Source organism: Pelophylax lessonae (assembly GCF_965119305.1).
Source record: "Pelophylax lessonae genome assembly, chromosome: 2".
Classification (NCBI taxonomy): domain Eukaryota; kingdom Metazoa; phylum Chordata; class Amphibia; order Anura; family Ranidae; genus Pelophylax; species Pelophylax lessonae.
This window is the reverse complement of record NC_138769.1, coordinates 558,977,741-558,999,603: the sequence shown is the minus strand read 5'-3', so window position 1 is coordinate 558,999,603 and position 21,863 is coordinate 558,977,741. Positions and strand designations below refer to the sequence as shown.

At 43.1% G+C, this 21,863-nt stretch overlaps 1 protein-coding gene across 1 annotated transcript; it reads right to left on the bottom strand.

Moving 5' to 3' along the window:
* Positions 1 to 6,876: 6,876 nt before the first annotated feature.
* Positions 6,877 to 20,729, bottom strand: LOC309547841 (protein S100-B-like). Its single transcript, XM_082247846.1, has 3 exons — positions 20,658 to 20,729; positions 12,000 to 12,135; positions 6,877 to 7,037 (listed from the first exon to the last, which is right to left on the bottom strand). The coding sequence occupies exons 1-3, from the start codon at positions 20,705 to 20,707 to the stop codon at positions 6,894 to 6,896; spliced, it is 330 nt and encodes a 109-aa protein (XP_082103972.1). The 5' UTR covers positions 20,708 to 20,729; the 3' UTR covers positions 6,877 to 6,893.
* Between the last annotated feature and the right edge of the window lie 1,134 nt (positions 20,730 to 21,863).

Below are 21,863 nucleotides of genomic sequence, written 5' to 3'. Positions count from 1 at the left end.
TTAGTTTTAAATGGGGGGGGGGGTGTTGTACAGGTTCCACACAGATGTTCTAATTTCAAACTGCCCTGAGTAATTTTTATTGCATTCCCAGTAACAATCCTGGCCTGTTATGCAATTTACTAGGCAATTCCAACCCCTCTCAACTAAGTACATGGCTCTACAAAATAACAACTTGTACTTGTGTCAGGACTTTAAAAAAAAACTTTTACATGGGTAGGTATCTTAGCGAATGCAATATACAGGGATATGGGTAATATTGATTGTGGAGATCTCTACCACAAATGGTAGTAACTGCAGGGAGTATTGCTACTTTTAAAAGACTCTTAGACGTGCATCTCAAGGATCAGAACATTCAGGGGTATTTGAAATGATTACGTCCACACACACCTATACAGGTTGAACTGGATGGACTATCGTCTTTATTCAACCTCAACTACCATGTAACTATGTAGTGATATAAACACAGATACACACACACACACACACACACACAGGTTGAACTGGATGGACTGGTGTCTTTATTCAACCTTACCAACTATGTAAATTACATGACTTCTATTGTATGCTCAAAAGATTTAGATTTGAATATATTATAAGCCCCTGAACTGCAAGTGTCCACTCGTAACCTTTTATGAGCAAGGGTGAGCTTAGACAATTACTACGCTGCATGATTGAAGAACAAAGCATAAAGGTCAGAAAGTGGCAATAATGAGAGAGTGGCAGCATTTTAAAAGTTTATGGGGTAAAAGAGGGAAAGTAGGGGTGTGGGAGGTTAAGGATAATACTGTGTATATACAGCATGCTCTGCTTTATCATGCAGTAAATGGCAAGTTTGCTTGAAATCACATTTCACTTGTCAATATGTCACTGGAGTAAATGTTATTATGCTTTTTATAACCAATTTTTTGCACATGGCACCTAGAAGAAATAAATTATTATAGATACAAGTTAATGCAGTGAGATAAAAGAGGGTTTGCATTAATAAACCAAAATGTGTAGTTGTGTAGTTTCACAAAGGGTGAATATAGGTATGCTAATCTCTCTTCTATTGTTAAAATAGCAACTAGGCTGTGAATACTGTACATGGTGCTTGACGTAAAGGATACATACTCATAAAGCTGAACTCCAGGCAGATATTAAAAATACACTAATGAATACAGTTATATAGTTTTGAAAAAAAAAAAAAAGCATTAAATGTATTTTAAATGCATCTAGTGTACATACTGGAATTTTACTTGATTTTAGCCTCTTGCAATTCACTATAGAGCAGCATTCAGATAGTGAGAGCGAGGGGCAGTACTTGGGGCCAATCAGGTATTCTGCATTCACATGCAATAACAAGAAACATGCTCACAGAAGGAAAGCAGAGAGATCACCTCATCAGTCTCTTGTTGCCCCCTCATTGTTCAGCCAGTAGTTGAGAGTAGACGAGGTGATCAAGCTGTGTTGCATAACTACATTGTCTATCTCCGTATTGGACGAAGAGAAATACAAATCCTTTGGCTTGTAAGACAGCTTCCATACATTTATTTCAATGGTTTATTAAGCTGTTAGCCCAGAGTTCAGCTTTAAGTCCAAAACGCCAGATCCCCTGAACTCACATATAATATTTGTCAAGGACCTGAGATTTGACAGTCGTCACCTTCTCCAAGCTTTGCCTATAGCCTTATAGTACTTCTCTCTTCCCGGCTGGACGTGCTTGCTTGGTAAGCTGCAATAGATTTGAATTTGGCCATCTCCCTAGTCTGAAAGTGCTCCATAGACAGCCCCAATTAACTCTACAGCAGCTTACTGCAATGACACATCTATTAAGACAAAAAAAGAGATGAAATGATGTTAACGTACGCAGTGGCTATTACATCTTCCTACAGTATGTCTTCATTTGGTTCCCAGGGCTGCTGTTAGAAATCACGGGGCCCCATACAGCCTATCTGACTGGGCCTCTCCATATACATACATATTAAAATTATATATTTAAAAAAAAAAACACTAAAATTCTTATTGGAGGCAGCAGGGGGATTTGAATCCTGGACAGTGGAGGGGATTGGTGGGGTGTAGTGGAGGGGGTCGGGGGAATTACAGGAACCGATCCCCTGTGTGTCTCTCCCTGCAGCAACTGAAAGCCAATGGGATGGAGAGAAGGAGAAGCCAGCTTTTAGCTGCTGCAAGGCGAGACATCCAGGGGATCAGTACCTCTAATTGCCCCCCCTTTACCGATCACCCCCTCTACTGCCCAAATCCAATTCTCCTGCTGCCCGGGCCCCCCCTGCTGGCTTGGACCCCTTATATGAGGACTGATGCTACCCCCTTATCAGTGGCCCTGCTGGTATCCATAATATGACATAAATGTAGGTAGTTGGTATAGTATACGTTGTACAACACTGAATATATCCTGTAAGGTGTTTGAAATTAGAACAAAATTTTCCATTTGTAGTTACTAACATTTCATCTAAATTTGGTTAGTGTCCTGGGGTCCTTTGCATTAAACTTGTACCACAAATTCTCTGTTATTGATAAAAATGAATTTTCCTATAATAAGTAAAAAATTTACTTTACCTTGACATCTGATGCTAGACTGCTCTGACATCACTTGTCCATTAGTGTGTTATGTCCCTTCATTTTCATGTTGCAGTATATGTATTAAAAGGTGCTGATACCACAACACTGAATGTGACATATGATAGCTACATATAATAAATCACATTGGCTCATTGGAGAATAATTTTTTTTATTGTCATGATAAATGTGAATAATATAAAAGCTTAGAATATGGCAACATAAATAAATATATTTATACAATAATTTTGTGAAGTATTGTTTTTTTTTGTGTTGATCTTGAAAATACATTTATTGGTATAAGTTAGATATGTTGTCCACAGTCCATGAAGCAGGGATATCGAGTCACCATACATCGAAAAGAAACAAAGGAAGGATCACCTTCAAGGACTAGGAGACTTTAGAGGCACCCTACTTAAAAACCAGCAGATAAAACAATGTATTTATTAAATCCCCTTAAAATACATAGCCACCACATAAAGGTTGTAAGTATAATTATACACCAGCATTAGTAAAAACCTATACAAATACTGTTTATGATAAAATGTTGTGTCCCCCTGGTAAGTGCTACGCGTTTCACAGTTCACTGCTGCTTCATTAGGGACACCATGGGATTGTCTGAAAGGTTGAAGAAAATTTTATTGGTACAAATATCTTTACAAATTAAGAGTTTTTTTTTCCACAAAATACGTCATAATAACTGAAGGCTTAGCACAACATCTGACAAAAGTTAAACAACCGCTTGCTCTCGAAAGGATATCAAATGCAATCCCCTAATGAACCAAGGGGAAGGTGAGCTGGACACTGGGCCAGATAGAGGGGAAACGAGGGCCATGACGGGCCACACAGTCCCAGCTACAAAACAATGATAAGAATAACACTACTGAATGTACTAATTTCACAAGTAAATTAATAATCAAAAGGAAGTTTATAGGGGGAATAAGGATAGACCACCCAAGACAATCCCTTACCCCAAAGGATCAACCTACACAGAGGAAAAATGGGCTCCAAGGCATCCATAAACAACACACATACCACCACATCCGCCAGAACCCAAGATACAAATGAAGACCATCCATCCAGCGCATTTACTCAAACACACACCAAAGAACTATGACGGGACATTAGGTCTCTTGTCTTGCAGGGCCATTTAGAGAGGAAGCATCGGCCCGGACTGATGACTCTTTTTGTATTGGTATTCTCGGTAAGCACACCACTTTATCTATTTAAGGGGGGCCTTTGTGGATAGCCTTTGTTACCTTGTTTGGCCAGGAGTTAACCTTATAGTGGGGGATGTACCATTGAGCCCTTTTGTAGCTATGGGATCCTAGTTTTTATGGACACACAGCTAGGAATGTTTATGTGTGGATATTGGATGTTGGGGTTAGTTGGGGAGACAATGCGTATGTGATTCCTTCTACATGTACATTTATTATGTTGCTGCGTTATGGTTCTTTGGTGTGTGTTTGAGTGAATGCGCTGGGTGGATGGTCTATGTTTATATCTTGGGTTCTTGCGGGTTTGATGGTATGTGTGTTGTTTATGGATGCCTTGGATCCCATTTATCCTCGGTGTTATTACTCAAGTATGGTGCCTCTAAAGTCCTCTAGTCTCTAAAGGTGATCTTTCTTTTGTTGTTTTCAAATTATATAGGATGTGTCACTGAACATCCACTCCCTGAGAGGTGGTAATTCTACTTCTTTGTTTGAGTCATCATACATGTTTAGTTAAAATTCACAGTACCTTATTTTCATTTCAGCTGTCATCTAGTACTGACAGCAAAACTCTGAGAGGCCATTTTTTTGAACTGCAGTGGTATTTGTCTAGAACTTGGTAAGAACAGCATCATGGTTGAGACTATAATGATTTTTTTTTGTTCAATAAACAAGTTGAATGTAAGAAAATGATCCACTCCCACTGTTCTGATGGCAGAGAGACTTCTCCTCTGCCAGAATACAATGATCAGTGCTAATCATTGGCACTGATCACTCAGGAAAAACCCAACAGGCTGGTTGTTCAACCAGACTGCCCAAACATGAATTGAAATTCGGCCGGTCCCTACTGAACCAGCCAAATTTCAATCCACGTATGGCTACCCTACGTAAGAGCTTGCGTAGATCGCCTTCTAAGAAACCATCAGATCAATACATTCATCCAGGCTAATAGAATGCTCCCACTTCACTGCTGGAAGTGGACCCTAAGTCAAAAAGTGAAGATTTGATATATTACTGTATAGAGAACATTTAGAAATGTTAACTGGATCTAAACAGTACCCTGTTCCTTTTGTTTTAAATTCCCCCTGAAAAAAATGTGGCTCTAGCTTCATTACTGCATGTCTGTAGTGTGAGATTATTTTATTTTCCAATAATTTTTACTGAATTTTCCAAGAGGAATGAAAAATACTAATAAAAAGAACCAGCGTAGTTATATTCTCTATTTTTCCTGTTATAAATAATGACAACAAGGCAAATTATATTTTCTCATAAGAGATCAGCATTTTCTGTGTGTCCTTACAATTGCGAAATATAGGTAAGTCAGCTGATCATGAATGGGCATTAAAGGACATTTGCCCTTTTCCTTCCATGGGGGACACCCATAATTACAAAATGCAAAATGCAATCAAACTTACTGTAAGAGAGAACGTGAGAGAAAAAAAAAGGAAAGCATGAAGGTTATGAGGTACTGAATCCAGTAGGTGTATAGATAAAGGTAGGATCAAAGTAGAGGATGGGTATGAGAGCAAAGGGGTAGCCAGGCTTGGGAATTAGGAACAGAGTTTCTGTCTGCAATGTCTGTAGTGTAAAATTCTATGGTACTGCTGTCTCTCTGATGATCTCATAAGATTTGAAGTAAGATTTGATGATGAAGGCGTCGGTAATGTGCTGTTTCTGTTCTCCTTGGTAGAAGAAAAGCTATATTGTCAGGATGTCCTTGCTTTTGCTTCGTTCCATCTGTGAATATGTGCTTCCTCCACTCCTCCACCTCTGCACCTGATGCTTAATTATTCTCCATCAGTCATCAGATCACTGGTATTTAGGGGGGGTAGCTCTGACCTGAGAAAGACAAGTCCTGCTCATATAAGATGGCTGCCACCACAGAAACATAGGCATGCTAAGTTTTGGGAAACGATCAACTACAGGGAGACCACAGGCAAGACTACCAATTAGTCTGTTGCTCTCTGTCTGCCCTTTTGAGCACAGTTTTCACAGTTCAGGCCCTCTTTAAAGGGTATGCAGCTGCCCTTTTGTCTGCACCACCTCTATGCTGTTTTGCTGAGCACAATCCTGTATGTAGCATGAATGTCAGGTTCAAGGGGTTACCAGGGCACACAGAAATTTTATGGTGGGATATAAGAATGAGCAGGCATCTTTAGAACCAAGGTACATGAGTGATTGAGATGCATTTGCAATGCATTTACATGTATGTAGAATAAAAGAAAAGTGAGGCCCGGAGCAGGAGCGGAGCGATAGCATAGGGCCAGCATGACTAGGTGGACAGGGGAGGGGAAGGGGTTAAGTTAGGAAATAAGTTCAGACAGTGGTGTCATGGGGGGGGGGCCTAAGTGACTAGTTTAGCTTCAGGGGGAGGTGGGGCTGGCAGGCAGGAAGAGGTGGGATCTGCTGGGGGGTGCCAAAATCCCCTCACTCGGCAGAAGAAGCGTCCCTCCCTCCCTCCCTATTGTTTAAACTCTATTTGTTGGTTCCTTGGTGGGTGTTTGTTCTTTTTCTTTGTTTTGACAGGTTTGCCTGGGGATGACACCAAAGACACCAGCATAAAGTCTCGTAGACGCGTTTCACACATAAATCTTAATGATTAAGCACAAGATGTATGTGTGAAACGCGTCTATGAGACTTTATGCTGGTGTCTTTGGTGTCATCACTTGCAACTTTTTGGAAATAAAGGTATTTGAAACCTATTGGAATCCCTGGATGTGCGGCTAATTATTTTCCTACAAGTGTTCCCACGGAGGTGGGCCGGGGCCAGCACTCTATTGGATATCCTATCTCCTGGCAATCACCACACAATATACACCTGGAGCAGTGTCTTTCTTTTCTTCAGTAAAAGGGTGCAAGTGGGGGGTGGGTTGGCCTTTCAGCCAGGTTTAGAGTGACATCTGTTCTACGCTAGTCAAGCACAAACTGATCTCGAAAGCTTATGAGCTTACATTATAATACAGTAAAAAGATACTTTCTGTGTTTACACCAATTTAACCCAATACAATGACATATCAATGTTACTGGTCCTAACATTTTGTGAGTCGTGAGTCGGGAATTGCCAGCAAAAAAACTTGTCTTTCTTTTGTGTGCTGTTGGTGTCATCTCCTGGATTGCATGAAGTCACTGTATTTCATGAAAGGAGGCATGGCAGGCTGAAGTAACCATGGCAAAAAGTGCTGCAAATTCACTGAAATCTATCTCCCGGTCTTGGTTTGCATCCAAATCTGAGAAGATGACGTCTAGTGTCTTGGTGTCATGAACTTGCTGCGGTGAGAAACAGTATAAACACATTGTGTTATTCAGATGTAATTACAGCATACAAAGATACGTGAAATAAAATTTATCTATTTAATAATATGAATAGCACAGTGGCTTAGTGGTTTGCATCTATTCATTGTTGCTTTGAATCCTAACTGGGACACTAACTGCATTGCGTTTGCACATTCTCCCCATGCTTCATGGGTTTCCCCCCATATTACAAAGACATTCTGGCAGGTTAGCTGGTTCCTGTGTAACCTCACCCTAGTACATATGAAATAGGGACCTTAGATTGTAATTTCCTTGAGGGCTGGGACCAGGGCCATCTTTAACACAGGTCAAAAGGGGCAGCTGACCTGGGCCCATTCATTGTTGTTGGGTGGCATAAAGCAGCTGCTCCTTGAGCCAGCACTGCCTGCAAATAGTTGATAAGTGGATTCGGAAGGGTGAAAAAAGGAACAAAGGTTATGAGACTTTGAGTGAGGTCAGTCATTGATAAATATCAAAATAATATGGAATATCGAAATAATGATTAATTTATTAAATATTTCATAAAGGGTACAATAATATAAGAATAGACATGCACAAATCAAGGACTAAACACGAAGTATATAAATTCATATAAATATATTTTCATAATAATAAATCAATAAATAAATAAATTAGTCAATACATTGTTTATATAAACAACATGTGGTCAGTCTTCAAATGGTCTTTCTTCATATCTTATAGGCTCTACGCGTTTCGTGGCTCTACGTCCACTCATCAGGAGATAATGAGCTGAATCTGTGAATGTAGACTAACATTAAAATTTCAGATATATGTAGGAAATATAACAAATTGCTCCAATATAAATATAAAACTCAGCTACTTACTATGGTAACTCAAAAACTCTAGGAGGGAAAGAAACCACCCCAATAACGACTGTCTAACCCGGGGCTTTTCGGGGCTGGATTCGGAAGGGCCCAAGAAAATATTTTCTCAGGGTCCAGTCAATATTAAAGAAGGCCCTGCCTGGGACTGATGTACTGTATATGTAGTGCTGTGTAAAATGTCAGAACTATATAAATACCTGTATTCAAGAAATACTTATTTGGTTAGAAAATTGCAAACTTTCATTCTAATACAGTGCTGAAAACATTGTGACAATTTAAGGCCCAACTTCAAAACACCACAAAAATATTGCATTTTGATAACTTTGTGTATGGGTAATATATATAATGATACTGCCATTTGTAGTTGAGCAATTGCAACAACAATAACTTGAAAAAAGTTTTTAAATTTTACACTATATGACTAAATGACCGATTTATAGCTGAGGTTTAGGAATGTTTTTTTTCTGCAAAGGTACATCGGTCCAACCTGGACCAATAAGTATGTGCTATACTTGGCCAATCCCTGTGGAAGCTTAAAGTGGTTAAAAAATCTGAAATTTTTTTTACCCTAAAGCGATTGTAAAGGTAATTAAAAAAATAGGAAACATCCCTATACTTACCTGCTTTGTGCAATGGAATTACACAGAGCAGTCGTGAGCCTTCTCTTCTCGGGTCCCCCGCGGGCGCTCCTTGTTCCTGCTCTCTGTCCAGTGCCCCCATGGGAAGCAGCTTCCCCTAGGGGCACCTATGTTTGCTCGCTCTGCTACATCCATTGACACAGACAGTGGGACTCGGACTCGGCCCCGCCCCCCACTCCCTCGTCACTGGCTTTGATTGGCAGCACTGGGAGCCAATGGCTCCCGGTGCCCCAGCAAAGCCAGCGAGACCCGCAAGTGAGGAGAGAGAAGAGCCGAAGACGTGCACAGCACTGGATTGACTGATGGCTCGGCTAAGTAGAAGGGGGGGTTGAGGGAGGATGCTGGTGCCTAAACTTTTTTTACCTTAATGTAAAGAATGCATTAGGCGAAAAAATGTTTAGACTTTAGAACCACTTTAATGCATTCTCAGGATTCTTCAAAAATCTTCCACTGTTTGTTCCCCCGTCCCAATCCCTAACACTTACCTGACTCCTGTATTAATCCATCTCTGTGCCCAGCTCAGTGTTGCCAACCTACCAGATTGAAATTTACTATTACGACACCCAAAATTTCCTGGCACAGTCAAGTCTTGCATTTACAAAAGTTACAAAATTACAATTTTATGTGCAAATTTCAGTATTTAGGCTACAAACAAGTACAATATGTGATTAACAATATGATTTAAGGTAGATATTAAGGCAAAAAACATATTTCTTATTTTATTTTCGATTTAGTAAGTAGCTCAGGGACAGGGCTCCGGAGGGCAAGAAATTAGAATGGGCAGGCATACACACAGGAAATTGACACTGAGAGCAGTGTGCAGAAGCACAGATGATGATAAAACCTCACCGTCACGTCACGTCCCCTCCTGAGTCACAATGACAGTCTCTCTCCACGTCAGGTGGTCTGTTCAGTTTACTCCAATCCAAACAGCACTGGCAGTCCCACTCCTCCTGGCTTGCCTTGCTCCCATCCCAACAGACCCGCACACGAGGCTCCGGCTGCTCCGCTCGACTCCCTTTCACCATGACATCACACAACATGGTCAGGCACCGCCTCTGCCAGACCTGCACCCCCCCCGCCAGTCCCGCCCGAACACACCGTAGCAGGCCCTTGGATGATCTCAGCCGGCTCCGGACCAAGCCGAGTGGAACAGCCATATTTTTAACTAGCAACCTTTTCCTGTCACTGGCATTTACTGGCAGGAAAAAAGTGCCCATTTTTTACTGGCTGCCAGTAAAAATACTGGCAGTTGGCAACACTGACCCGGCTGCAGGTCTTGTCTCCTATCTTCCTTTTGCTTTGCTAAGAACATTGGCCACTGGCTCCTGCTGCTGTCTGTCAAATCCAGTGAGCAGAGGGCGGGGAGGAACCACACTGTGTGTGTCTGTGGACACATACAGCCCAGCTCAGGAGTAACCCTGCATGTCTGTCCTCATAGCAAGCAGCTATAAGAGGAGGAGCACATAAGAGGAGGAGCACATAAGAGGAGGAGCCAAGATCCCTAGCACAGGACCCCAGAAGTGGAGGTTCAAGGCCACTCGAGGCCATATAACATGTTTATTATTTTAATAAAATTATAAAGTACTGAATACCAAAGGTCATAGGCACCACACCCCTTAGAAAATTTGAACAATAGGCATTGGAAAGTGGATGGGGATTTTCAGGGTGCCAATATTGTTTGATATAAAAATAATATATCAATATATCAAAGAATATTCTTATTGTGTTGGCACCCAAAAAAACCCCCATCCACTTTCCAATGCCTATAGTTAATAAAATTAGACTTTACAATCACTTTAGAATAACTGTAGTAGGTACCGCTACTACAGTGATTGCACCTAGCTTCCGGTGAGTGGCTGCTTGCTGCATAGTGAACACTGGGGGTCACACAGACACCCATTAGAGAGCGCTTTACATTTTCTCACATCCCTTCCCCTCTCCTCACCTTATCCAGTGAAAGAATACTTTGGATTATTTGTGAAAATGTGAAGTCTGCCAATGTCTGAATGGCACAGGACCCAAAGATAGCAGTGATTGCTGGAATAGTAGTGTCTATTACAGTGATTTCAAGCTTGCATAGGAAATATCCAGGTATGACACACGCATACTTACACTGACCCAAGCTGGACCAATGTAACAATGCAAAAAAAGCCAGGCCTAACCTTCAGCCTTAGGCTACAGTCACTTCAGGGATTTAGGCCGGTGTGACTTGTAGCAGCAGAAATCAGAGATTCCTGCAGTTGCTTTGAGCCGCTAGCTCAGTGATGGGGAACCTTGGCACCCCAGATGTTTTGGAACTACATTTCCCATGATGCTCATGCACTCTGTAGTGTAGTTGAGCATCATGGGAAATGTAGTTCCGAAACATCTGGGGTGCCAAGGTTCGCCATCACTGCGCTAGCTATTCATGGCTCTCTGCACAGACAACGATTACCTGAGGTGATTGCTGCAGGACGCATCTCTGATTCCTACTGCTACAATTTGCACTGGCCTAAATCAGCGGTGTGAATGTAGCCGTAACTTTTGCTGGACATCTTGGTCCACATGTAAATGCCTCATTTCCACTGATCGGAACGGTTTGGATCGGTACAGTTTGGAAGTTCTGGAATGGTACGGCCTATTCAGGTGAGTGTTTCCACTGCAAGTCGGACTGCCAGGGGCCATGCAGGGTTTACACCAAACGTGGTTAGTTTCGCGCTTTCGTTTGACGTGAGCATTGACATTTTCCTGTCCGCCAATCAGTGGAATGTATCGTGTGATGCCAGTAACTCCACCCTAACCATACTGTACCATTTCCTATGACCCTACATATGAAGGAGGACCAGGAATGGTGCGGTTTGGTTCGGTTATATGGGCCACTTTCATAATGGAAACACTCAAAATAGCGTACCGTACAGAACCGACCCGAACCGATCCACTTAGTGGAAACTAGGTATAATATAATGATTGCATTGCTATTCAGATACTCTGAGTGTTCTACATGAAGGGCTCTTTCACACAGGCATTCCGATCAGGTCCCCTGTCAGTTTTTCGAACTGACCTGATGAGAAGGTCAGTGGAGCCCTATGGACAGGCGGAAGTAAACAAGCTTATGTCCATTTACACCTGCCTACCTCCAGGTCCATTCAGGTTAGAAAAAAAAAACCTGAAAATGACTGCACCCTTTTCCATTTTTTGCAGACCAGATCAGAGGTAGCCTGGACAGCGCAGTCTGTTTACAATCGGCTGCTCATAGAGCTAGCACAGGTCTGCTCGCGTCCAACAGGCAGAAATTGAAAGGCATGGATATAAAAAAAAGTGACATCCACCCCGTTTGGCTCTGATTCAGTAGGGGATCTGCTCATGGTTCCCCCTGCTGAGCAGAGCAGACTCTGCTCCATGTGAAAGGAGTCTTATACCATTCTGAAAATACACAAAGTGACCTCATGCTGCACAAAAATGAATCTACTCACCTTAACAAATGAGGACATCTGGGAGTTAATTAACTCTTTCAGATCTTTTTTCTTCAGTTTACAATCTTCTCCAGAATAAGAATGGAAGATCTGAATGATATTCACCATTGATCTTTCTAGTTCTGTTAGCTCTTGTCTGCAAGATACAAAGTATCTTTAAACTGTAACTATGACCAGAAAAAAAGGTGAAATATACAGTATAACATAGTGGGGTTGGTTTACTAAAACTGGAGAGTGCAAAATCCAGTGCAGCTGCGCATGGTAGCCAATCAGCTTCTAACTTCAGCTTGTTCACTTTGACACAAAAACTGGAAGCTGATTGGTTTCTACGCAGAGTTGCACCAGATTTAGCACTCTCTAGATTTAGTAAATCAACTCCTCAGCCTGCCAGTACTCCAGTAACCACTAGCCTCCACAGTTATACGGCGGCAGGTAGAGAGGTTCTCACGAATCGCTGTACCTGTATGGCAGTCCACGGGAACGATCCTGGGGGCGTGCGCGCCCACTCGCCAGCAGGGAAGCCGATCCATTGGGCCGGCAGCCACAATTGCTCCCCATGAAGAGAGAGCGGCGGTCTGCTGTTGTAAACACAGCAGACCGCTGTTATTCGCAGTCAATAGAAAATGACCCCACTCAGGATCTTAATGAAAGCATCGAAGTCTTTATTCCTCACCACAAGTAAAATGTAGACAGTACATCACAGGGACATGAAAAGGTTGACGCGTTTCACCACACCACAGGTGTGGTTATGAGTAAGCAATCTTCAGTATCGTGAAACGCGTCAACCTTTACATGTCCCTGTGATGTACTGTCTACATTTTACTTGTGGTGAGGAATAAAGACTTCGATGCTTTCATTAAGATCCTGAGTGCGGTCATTTTCTATTGACTGTGAAGTTTTTTGGATGGCGGATAGGACTCGCACCAGGAGACACTGGCTTCATCTGAGTGGCTTTTCTTTGTTAGCATTTGTTTAAGACCATTCCAGTGCTGCAAGCTCTAAATTGCATGCCAACGTGATGCAATAATTAAACACAATACATAAAGTTCACTTCTGAAATTCAAACGTTGCTCAAGTGTAAATATTACATTATTTATTACTCTGGTGATGGACCCTGTGGAGGAGCTGCTTGCTCATGAACTTTTGGCCAAGCCGCTTTCCTCTCTTTATCTTACCCTGCAGTGTTCCCATTCTCCTAGAATGGATAAGTTGTGGGATATGTGGAAGGAGGACCTGTCCGGCCTCGAGAAGGACGATTGGGAGGACTGCTTTGAGACCGGTACCAAGTTGATGATCTCTGCCAGAGACCGTTTGATTCAAACCAAATTTCTGCATAGAATCTACTATACCCCCCAGAGGTTACATAGAATTTTCCCTCAGAGATCTCCGAACTGTCTGCGTTGCCTTACCAGTGTGGGAACTTATTTGCATATGTTTTGGGAATGCCCTAAGGTGGCCCTGTTTTGGTTGCAAGTTTTGGATGTCATCAACCACAGGTTGGGGACGGCTCTCCAGGTCTCGCCGATTCTGGCCCTGTTGGGCATTATGGACGATGATCAGAGACCCAGACCCACTAAATTATTAATCACATACTTACTGTATTATGCCAAAAGGGAAATTGTTTTGAAATGGATTGCTCCTTCTCCCCCCTCGGTGGTTTCCTGGGAGCACTCTATTGATGAGGTTTTGCCATTATATACCCTGTTTCCCTGAAAATAAGCCCTACCCTGAAAATAAGACCTAGAGTGATTTTTGAGGATGGCTGCAATATAAGCCCTACCCCGAAAATAAGCCCTAGTTAAAATCCCCATAAAAACATGTAATCCGTTTTGTAAAAAGATTATATAATGTGCAGTGTGTCTGTTTGTAACTTTATTGGGGAAAAATACCTTAATTACACAATAAAGTTACAAATGGAGACTCACTGGACATTATATAATCTTTTTTACAAAACAGATTGCATAATTATTTAATGATTTTAACCAAGGTTTATTTTTGAAATTACAGAATGTTATAATGCTGACTCCTGAGCTGAAAGGGGAGAAGGAGAAAAGAAGACAGGGGGACACAACAACTTTTTAAAAAATATTCTGTTTTCTTCCAGGTTTTTTTTTTTTTTAAAACCTAGCGATGGGTAAATGACACAGCACAAGGACTGGGCTGTCTATCATGCTAGGATAAGGATATATATATTTTTTTAGGGTTACAACCACTTTAAGATTGTCCATGTTGAGAAATTGCCCTAAAAAATTTGATCGGGTGTGGCAGCCTTGGTTGGCCCCCTCGGGCTGATCGGGGAGGTCCGCCTGCTCTTATTCCTGGTGCTCCTGGGCCTGGGGGCGTGGGAAGGCTTGTTAAGTATGCCCTGTTTTACTGTAACGTTGCTGTCATCACTGTTCATGCAACTTGTTGACTGTTTTACTATTGTGTATCTGCTGTCCAACTTGTGAATGTGTCTTTCCGAATATTTCAATAAAGGAACCATTTGATTTGTAAAAAAAAAATATTACATTATTCCGTGCTTTAAATAAACCACAAGTGTTCTACCCTGTGCAATGTGTCTGCTCGCCTAAGGTTTTGACCCATAAATATATATATATAGGTCAAACGGTGCTTGTTTCTTAAATATAAGACTGCTCTTCCTCTGTTTCTGTCAGCATACACAAATGCTGTCCAAAATGGGGTATGTGTCCCTTTAAGGGTACATTTCTCCCTTGATATGTGGCATTGGCTCACAAAAAAGAAAATGGCTGCATTTCCAGTATCTATAGTATTTATTAAAACTGACTAAAAAAAAACACGAAACCTAAAATAAAACACCCAGAGAGTTTATAAAGCATGTAAGTATATAGAAATCGGCACTTCTCACTAAACTTCCAGTTTCAGCCATGACCGGAAGTGACATCAGCTTTAACCACTTGCCGATCGTATACTGTATAATATATATACAGCTGCAAGGCGGCTCTCCTGGGCAGAATTACATACCTGAACGTGATCCTGCACTTCCGGGTCTAGGGAGGGGGAAAGTGGACGCAATGTCCACCAGGACCCGCCGATTGTTCGGGACACAGGCAGAATGGCGGTCTGCTGATGTAAACAAGGCAGATCGCTGTTCTGCGAGAAGAGAAGGTTATGATCCTGTGTTCTGCAAAGCAGGAACACGGATCTCTGCCTTCCTATAGTACAAGCACCTCCCCCACAGTGTACACAAGAACAGGTTAGGCACACAATTAACCCTTTCATCGCCCCTGATGTTAACCCCTTCCCAGCCAGTGTCATTAGTACAGTGACAGTGCATATTTTTAGCACAGATCACTGTATTAGTGTCACTGGTCCCCAAAAAGTGTCTGATTTGTTCGCCACAATGTTGCAGTCTCACTATAAGTTGCCGCAAGCTGTTACAGCCGGGTGCCCACACTTGTGATGCCGGCGCAAGGGAGAGGTGAGAGCGAGGAGCCAGGCTTCGGGTGGCCACCAGTGGCGGCCCATGCATAGGGGGCGCCAGGGCGGCGCCCCCTACCCCTAAAAAAAAGAAGAAAAAAAATTACAAAAAGAACAAATAAAGTTGTGAAAAAAAAATTGTGTCCGCAGGCCTATGCGGTGGCACTGGCGGCTATGGGGGGTGGGGTTTACGTCCCAGAAGAGGCGCCGATTGGCTGCCTTCTGGGGGCATAACCTGGGTGCAAGTCATTGCGCTAGGACACCTCCACTTTCCTGATATCCTGGCTGTGATTGGTCCAGTCTCCAGCCTGGACCAATCATCATCCAGGACATCCGATTGTGACGCCGCTGACGTCGCAATGGGGGCAGTGCCAGTGCGTGCATCAGTCACTCACCGTCACCGCCCGGTCAGCTTCCCGCCGCCGAAGAGGAGTCCAGTCTAGAGAAGAAGCCGGCGCCGGTCACCTTCCCGCCGCACGTCACCCGCCGCAGAAGAGGCCGAGAGGGAGAAGCGCCGCTCACCTTCCCACCGCCGATAGAAGAAGAGGAGAGGGAGAAGCCGCCGTGACTCACAGGTAAGTGCACTGCTCTCAGTCGGGCACGCACGCATAGCTCTGCATTGGGGAACATGTATACTGGTTGCACTGGAGGCACGCATGCATAGCTCTGCATTGGGAGACATGTATACTGGCTGCACTGGAGGCATGCATGCATAGCTATGCATTGGGGAACATGTATACTGGCTGCACTGGAGGCACGCATGCATAGCTCTGCATTGGGGGACATGTTTACTGGCTGTACTTGAGGCACGCATGCATAGCTCTGCATTGGGGGACATGTATACTGGCTGCACTGGAGGCACGCATGCATAGCTCTGCATTGGGGAACATGTATACTGGCTGCACTGGAGGCACGCATGCATAGCTCTGCATTGGGGAACATGTATACTGGCTGCACTGGAGGCACGCATGCATAGCTCTGCATTGGGGAACATGTATACTGGCTGCACTGGAGGCACGCACGCATAGCTCTGCATTGGGGAACATGTATACTGGCTGCACTGCAGGCACGCTCGCATAGCTCTGCATTGGGGGACATGTATACTGGCTGCACTGGAGGCACGCACGCATAGCTCTGCATTGGGGGACATGTATACTGGCTGCACTGGAGGCACGCACGCATAGCTCTGCATCGGGGGACATGTATACTGGCTGCACTGGAGGCACGCACGCATAGCTCTGCATTAGGGGACATGTATACTGGTGGTCACTGGAGGCACGCACGCATAGCTCTGCATTGGGGGACATGTATACTGGTGGTCACTGGAGGCACGCACGCACGCATAGCTCTGCATTGGGGGACATGTATACTGGTGGTCACTGGAGGCACGCACGCATAGCTCTGCATTGGGGGACATGTATACTGGTGGTCACTGGAGGCACGCACGCATAGCTCTGCATTGGGGGACATGTATACTGGTGGTCACTGGAGGCACGCACGCATAGCTCTGCATTGGGGGACATGTATACTGGTGGTCACTGGAGGCACGCACGCATAGCTCTGCATTAGGGGACATGTATACTGGTGGTCACTGGCTGCACTGGAGGCACACACGCATAGTTCTGCATTAGGGGACATGTATACTGGTGGTCACTGGAGGCACGCTCGCATAGCTCTGCATTGGGGGACATGTATACTGGTGGTCACTGGAAGCACGCACGCATAGCTCAGCATTGGGGGACATGTATACTGGTGGTCACTGGAGGCACGCACGCATAGCTCTGCATTGGGGGACATGTATACTGGTGGTCACTGGAGGCACGCACGCATAGCTCTGCATTGGGGGACATGTATACTGGTGGTCACTGGAGGCACGCACGCATAGCTCTGCATTGGGGGACATGTATACTGGTGGTCACTGGCTGCACTGGAGGCACGCACGCATAGCTCTGCATTGGGGGACATGTATACTGGTGGTCACTGGAGGCACGCACGCATAGCTCTGCATTGGGGACATGTATACTGGTGGTCACTGGCTGCACTGGCGGCACGCACGCATAGCTCTGCATTGGGGGACATGTATATTGGTGGTCACTGGAGGCACGCACGCATAGCTCTGCATTGGGGACATGTATACTGGTGGTCACTGGCTGCACTGGAGGCACGAACGCATAGCTCTGCATTGGGGACATGTATACTGGTGGTCACTGGCTGCACTGGAGGCACGCACGCATAGCTCTGCATTGGGGGAGATGTATACTGGTGGTCACTGGAGGCACGCACGCATAGCTCTGCATTGGGGACATGTATACTGGTGGTCACTGGCTGCACTGGCGGCACGCACGCATAGCTCTGCATTGGGGGACATGTATATTGGTGGTCACTGGAGGCACGCACGCATAGCTCTGCATTGGGGACATGTATACTGGTGGTCACTGGCTGCACTGGAGGCACGCACGCATAGCTCTGCATTGGGGACATGTATACTGGTGGTCACTGGCTGCACTGGAGGCACGCATGCATAGCTCTGCATTGGGGACATGTACGCTGGTGGTCACTGCATTGGAGGCACGCATGAATATCTCTGCATTGGGGACATGTACACTGGTGGTCACTGCATTGGAGGCACGCACGCATAGCTCTGCATTGGGGACATGTATACTGGTCACTGCATTGGGGACATGTATGCTGGTCACTACATTGAAAGGGGGCATTTATACTGGTCACTATATTGAAGGGGGCATGTACTGTGGGGTTTGTACTAGGGGCCTGTACTGTGGGGTTTATGCTAGAGGGCCTGTACTGTGGGGTTTGTGCTTGAGTTGTTTGTGTGGGGTTTGTGCTTGAGGGGTTTGTGCGGGGTTTGTGCTTGAGGGGTCTGTACTGAGGGGTTTGTGCCACTCTCAGTCCATGTATCCCATAATAGGATGTCTCTCACAGTATATCCCATAATAGGACCCCTGTTCCCTATTATGGGATATACTAGTACTGATGGACCCCTTAATATGTGATATATTGGGAGAATTGGTTCACGCAAGCAAAATACAGGGGACAAAATGGGTGGAGTCTATAAGGGGTGGGGCTTCTGAGAAATGGGAGGGGTCAAAATGGAAGGGCGGGGTCTTGCGCCCCCCCATCTTAAAACTTCACCAGCAGCCACTGGTGGCAGCATTGCTGGATCATGGGAATGGTGAGTGTGTGTTTATAAAAAGTCAGGAGGACTTTTTGTAGCTGCTGACTTTTAATAAACCTAAAAATGACTGGACCTCCGCATTAAATACAAGCTGGCACACGCTGTTTGCAGCAGACTGAAAGGATAAAGTCACAGTGCCTCTGACTTATTGTCAGAGCTACTGAGCTCAATGGACAGCTTGGAGCCTTGGACCAATGGTAAAGCACCATTGGTCCAAGCTGTCCAATAAAAATGCTGCAGTGAGGGCTTTCCTCTCACTGCAGTGTCATAGAAGACACATGCTCCCTTCCAGCCCAGCCCCCTTAACTACAAGGAAAAAACATGGGTTTATAGGTATAAGGTTTACCCATAATCCAATGTTTTTCTCACACAGTTTAGAGGGAGAATCTGCTGCTGCTGCTGCTGCTACTGCTGCTGCTGAAAAGGTACAACTTTTTTAATCAAGCAAAATAATATATGATTATGCTATATGTTATAACAGAATTTATTATTTACCTATTTACTGTGAAATTACTGGTTTGAAGTTATAACTTCTAACTTCAGTAAGTTGTTCATTAGGCCACCTGCTTGAGTACAGTTTTTGCAAATATAGTTAATTACCTTAAAAACAATGTATAATAATTACTTGTATATCATCTACTTATGGTAATTACCACTTGCCACCCTGGCTAATTCTGACATTTCTCTCCTACATGTAAAAATCCAAATTTTTTTTTGCTAGAAAATTAGAGCCCGCAAACATTATATATATATATTAGTTGGACTGTTTCACTGTTTTACTGTTTTACTGTTTGTTTTAAATTCTCCTGCATTTCACCTTTTAGTAAATAACCCTGAACCCTTTATTGTTTATTTGTTTATTACTGAATATAGCTGTTATATTTTGCATTTAATTTTTCTTATTTGCATGTTTTTTTTTTTTTTTCTACAATCTTTATTGTTATCTTTGCTAGTAATATTGTTTCCGGCATCAACAAAAAGGGTGACTGAAAAACATCTTATAGGGACAGCGTTTGTATATATTTTTGTTAAATGAGTAGAACTAGTAGAACTGTAGAACTGCAATTGCGTAAATGAGAATCGAATCCGTAACTTGTGAATATGTAACCTGTGTGTATCTGGCTCTGATACCAGCCAGTGCCTCGCCAACCACTGACCTCACCGCACGTCCCTGGTGTCCTGCACTGGGAGAATTAGTCTGACATTATAACAGTGCAGTAGGGTGCCAAGCAAAAGTCATGGTGTTGCAGTAACATGCATTTTAACTTGTGTTACTATAACATAGCAATGTGAATGAGCCCTAAAAAAGCACCTGCAATAGAAAAAAGTACTGACCTCCCTTCAGCCTTGATTTATACAAGACACAAATGAGGCGATAATAAATTGTTTTCCCGACATTATCCTAGAGACACTTGCAGAATGCTAATACTGGATAAACGTACACTCTGACAATTCAAGGATAACTATTAAAGTACCTTTTTAGGTAATACATGTAACTATACAGATCCCAAACTTAGGATTGCGGGGTGCTTGGGATCTAAAAATAAAATGTGAAAAAAAAGTTCTGGTAACCTAAAATTAAACGACATCGAATCTAGACACAGTTACAAATACAATTGTGTTTTATGTTCAATTGCCTAATTTTTTTTTTTTTTTTTTAAATAAATGAATGTTTATCTTTATAATACATTAGGAGATTGTTTGTCATTAGGACTATAAATGCATTCCGCTTTAAAAATGATGTCTCCTAAGCAAGTGTAATATGTCAAGAAATTCCACATTTGCTTTGCTTGGTAATGTACCTATTCCCCAGTGTTTGTGTTCCTTTTTACTACAGCCTTATTGCCTTTGCCGTCTATGAACTAACCGATAAAGAAGACTTAATAACCAATTACATTCTAATAAACAGAAATGTAGATACAATGCAGGACAACAAAGTAATAATTAAAGCACATCACATTATTACCTAAATAATCACCGTTATCACCTAGTAGGCGAGTTAAGCAATATTTAAACATAATTACCCATCAGGCAGATTGGCAGGACTGGCCTCTTCTGGCTTGGCTGTGTCCATATTCCTGGCTGTTGCAGTAAATGAACTGGTTCACCATATATGTTACTTACGATGAGCATTATGGTATCCACCTTCTTCCAACCTCTTCCCATAAATCAAAAACCACTTAGGTGCAATTTCTTTCTGCCAATAAATGGGATATTAAGACAGCATAATGGAAAGTTAATGCATAAACCATTTGGTGCACAGCCTAATGTATTTCAGCTATAGACGTTAATAGATCCGTGGCTGTAGATATCATCACTCAAATGCTGAGCAGTATTACTGGCTATGTCTATTGCTCTCATCGATGTGTACAAAGGAGCCTATTCACAAAAGCTCTTTTTTATTTCCAATTTCAAATGAATTATAATTTTAAAATTTGCACATTTACTTGTAATTACTTGGATTTTTTTAATTTATTTTTTTATTTTTTACTAAAGATTCTTATAGTTTTGTTGCTTATTGTAAATACACTTCATGGTGTTTTTAAGGATTTGTAATGCAATGTGAGCACATACTGTGTCAGTGTCAGTGGTTACTTACCTGACCATTGGAAATTCAATGACTATGTCACCAGAACTATGCAGATACCATTGGCCAGCACACAGAGGTAGAGTAATCTGTGACTGGCAAAAGCACTGCCTAATTCCAATTTATCAAGGATATACTTCTTTTTATGTTCCCCACAGAGGCATTTTCTTAATGCAGTGGACCTGTGTGAAAGATCTAAGGGGCCCCCTTCCTTGAGAAAAAAACTGCAGCAGATTCAATGTACTGTGTTAAGAAATAGCCATGCTTTGCATTGTGCTAAATATTGGGTACGGTTTAATAATAACTCCCCGCATTGGTGTCAGAGATGACAATAATAACCCCCAGCATTGGTGTCAGAGACGACAATAATAATCCCCAGCATTGGTGTCAGAGATGACAATAATAACCCCCAGCATTGGTGTCAGAGATGACAATAATAGCCCCCAGCATTGGTATCAGAGATGACAATAATAACCCCCAGCACTGGTGTCAGAGATGACAATAATAGCCCCCAGCATTGGTATCAGAGATGACAATAATAACCCCCAGTATTGGTGTCAGAGATGACAATAATAGCCCCCAGCATTGGTGTCAAAGACCACAATAATAGCCCCCAGCATTGGTGTCAGAGATGACAATAATA